Raw genomic sequence first — 767 nt, forward strand, 5'->3', positions numbered from 1 at the left:
GAGTTTCATTCTTACTGCCCAGGCTGGAGTGCAGTGGCACAATCTCAGCTCACTGCAACCTCCACCTCCCAGATTCAAGCAATTCTCCTGCCTCAGGCTCCTGAGTAGCTGGGATTATAGGCACACTCCTGAGTAGCTGGGATTATAGGCACACCCAGCTAATTTTGTATTTTTAGTAGAGACGGGGTTTCACCATTTTAGCCAGGCTGGTCTTGAACTCCCAACCTCAGGTGATCCACCTGCCTCAGCCTCCCAAAGTGTTGGGATTACAGGTGTGAGCCACCGAGACGGGGTTTCACCATGTTGCCCAGGCTGGTCTCAAACTCCTGAGCTCAGTCTGCCTGCCTCGGCCTCCCAAAGTGCTAGGATTACAGGTGTGAGCCATTGTGCCCAGCCAACTTCTCCAAAAGAAATATTTTGATTGAACTGGCTGGATCTGACTACCTTGAATATCCTGGAGGACCTCAGGACAATATGGTCAGGTAAATATTGTTGCAAGTTTGATTTCCACGTGTTTCTTGTTCTCATGTTTAGTGATGGGAATAGTAGAAAAAGCTTCTAGTTCTTCAGTGTGCTTTTATTCATTCACACATTATCCAGAGTTGACCCTGTGTCTCATGGAATGTTGAGTGATGTGATGTATAAGAAGAAGATGAGGCTGGGCGCGGTGGGTCACGCCTGTAATCCCAGCACTTTGGGAGGCCGAGGCGGGCGGATCACAAGGTCAGGAGATCGAGACCATCCTGGCTAACACGGTGAAACCCCGT

At 49.5% G+C, this 767-nt stretch overlaps 1 protein-coding gene across 1 annotated transcript in view; it reads left to right on the plus strand.

Annotated features, from left to right (window-relative positions):
- The first annotated feature begins 536 nt into the window (after nt 1-536).
- The window catches only part of LOC105549466 (zinc finger protein ZnFP12), an 11,291-nt gene continuing 11,060 nt past the window's right edge, over nt 537-767 (plus strand). Inside the window, exon 1 of the mRNA XM_011994023.1 lies at nt 537-569. Within this exon, the coding sequence (XP_011849413.1) occupies nt 537-569 (33 nt within the window). The remainder of the gene's footprint in view (nt 570-767) is intronic.

Source organism: Mandrillus leucophaeus, unplaced genomic scaffold (genome assembly GCF_000951045.1).
Source record: "Mandrillus leucophaeus isolate KB7577 unplaced genomic scaffold, Mleu.le_1.0 Scaffold440, whole genome shotgun sequence".
NCBI classification, from domain to species: Eukaryota; Metazoa; Chordata; class Mammalia; order Primates; family Cercopithecidae; genus Mandrillus; species Mandrillus leucophaeus.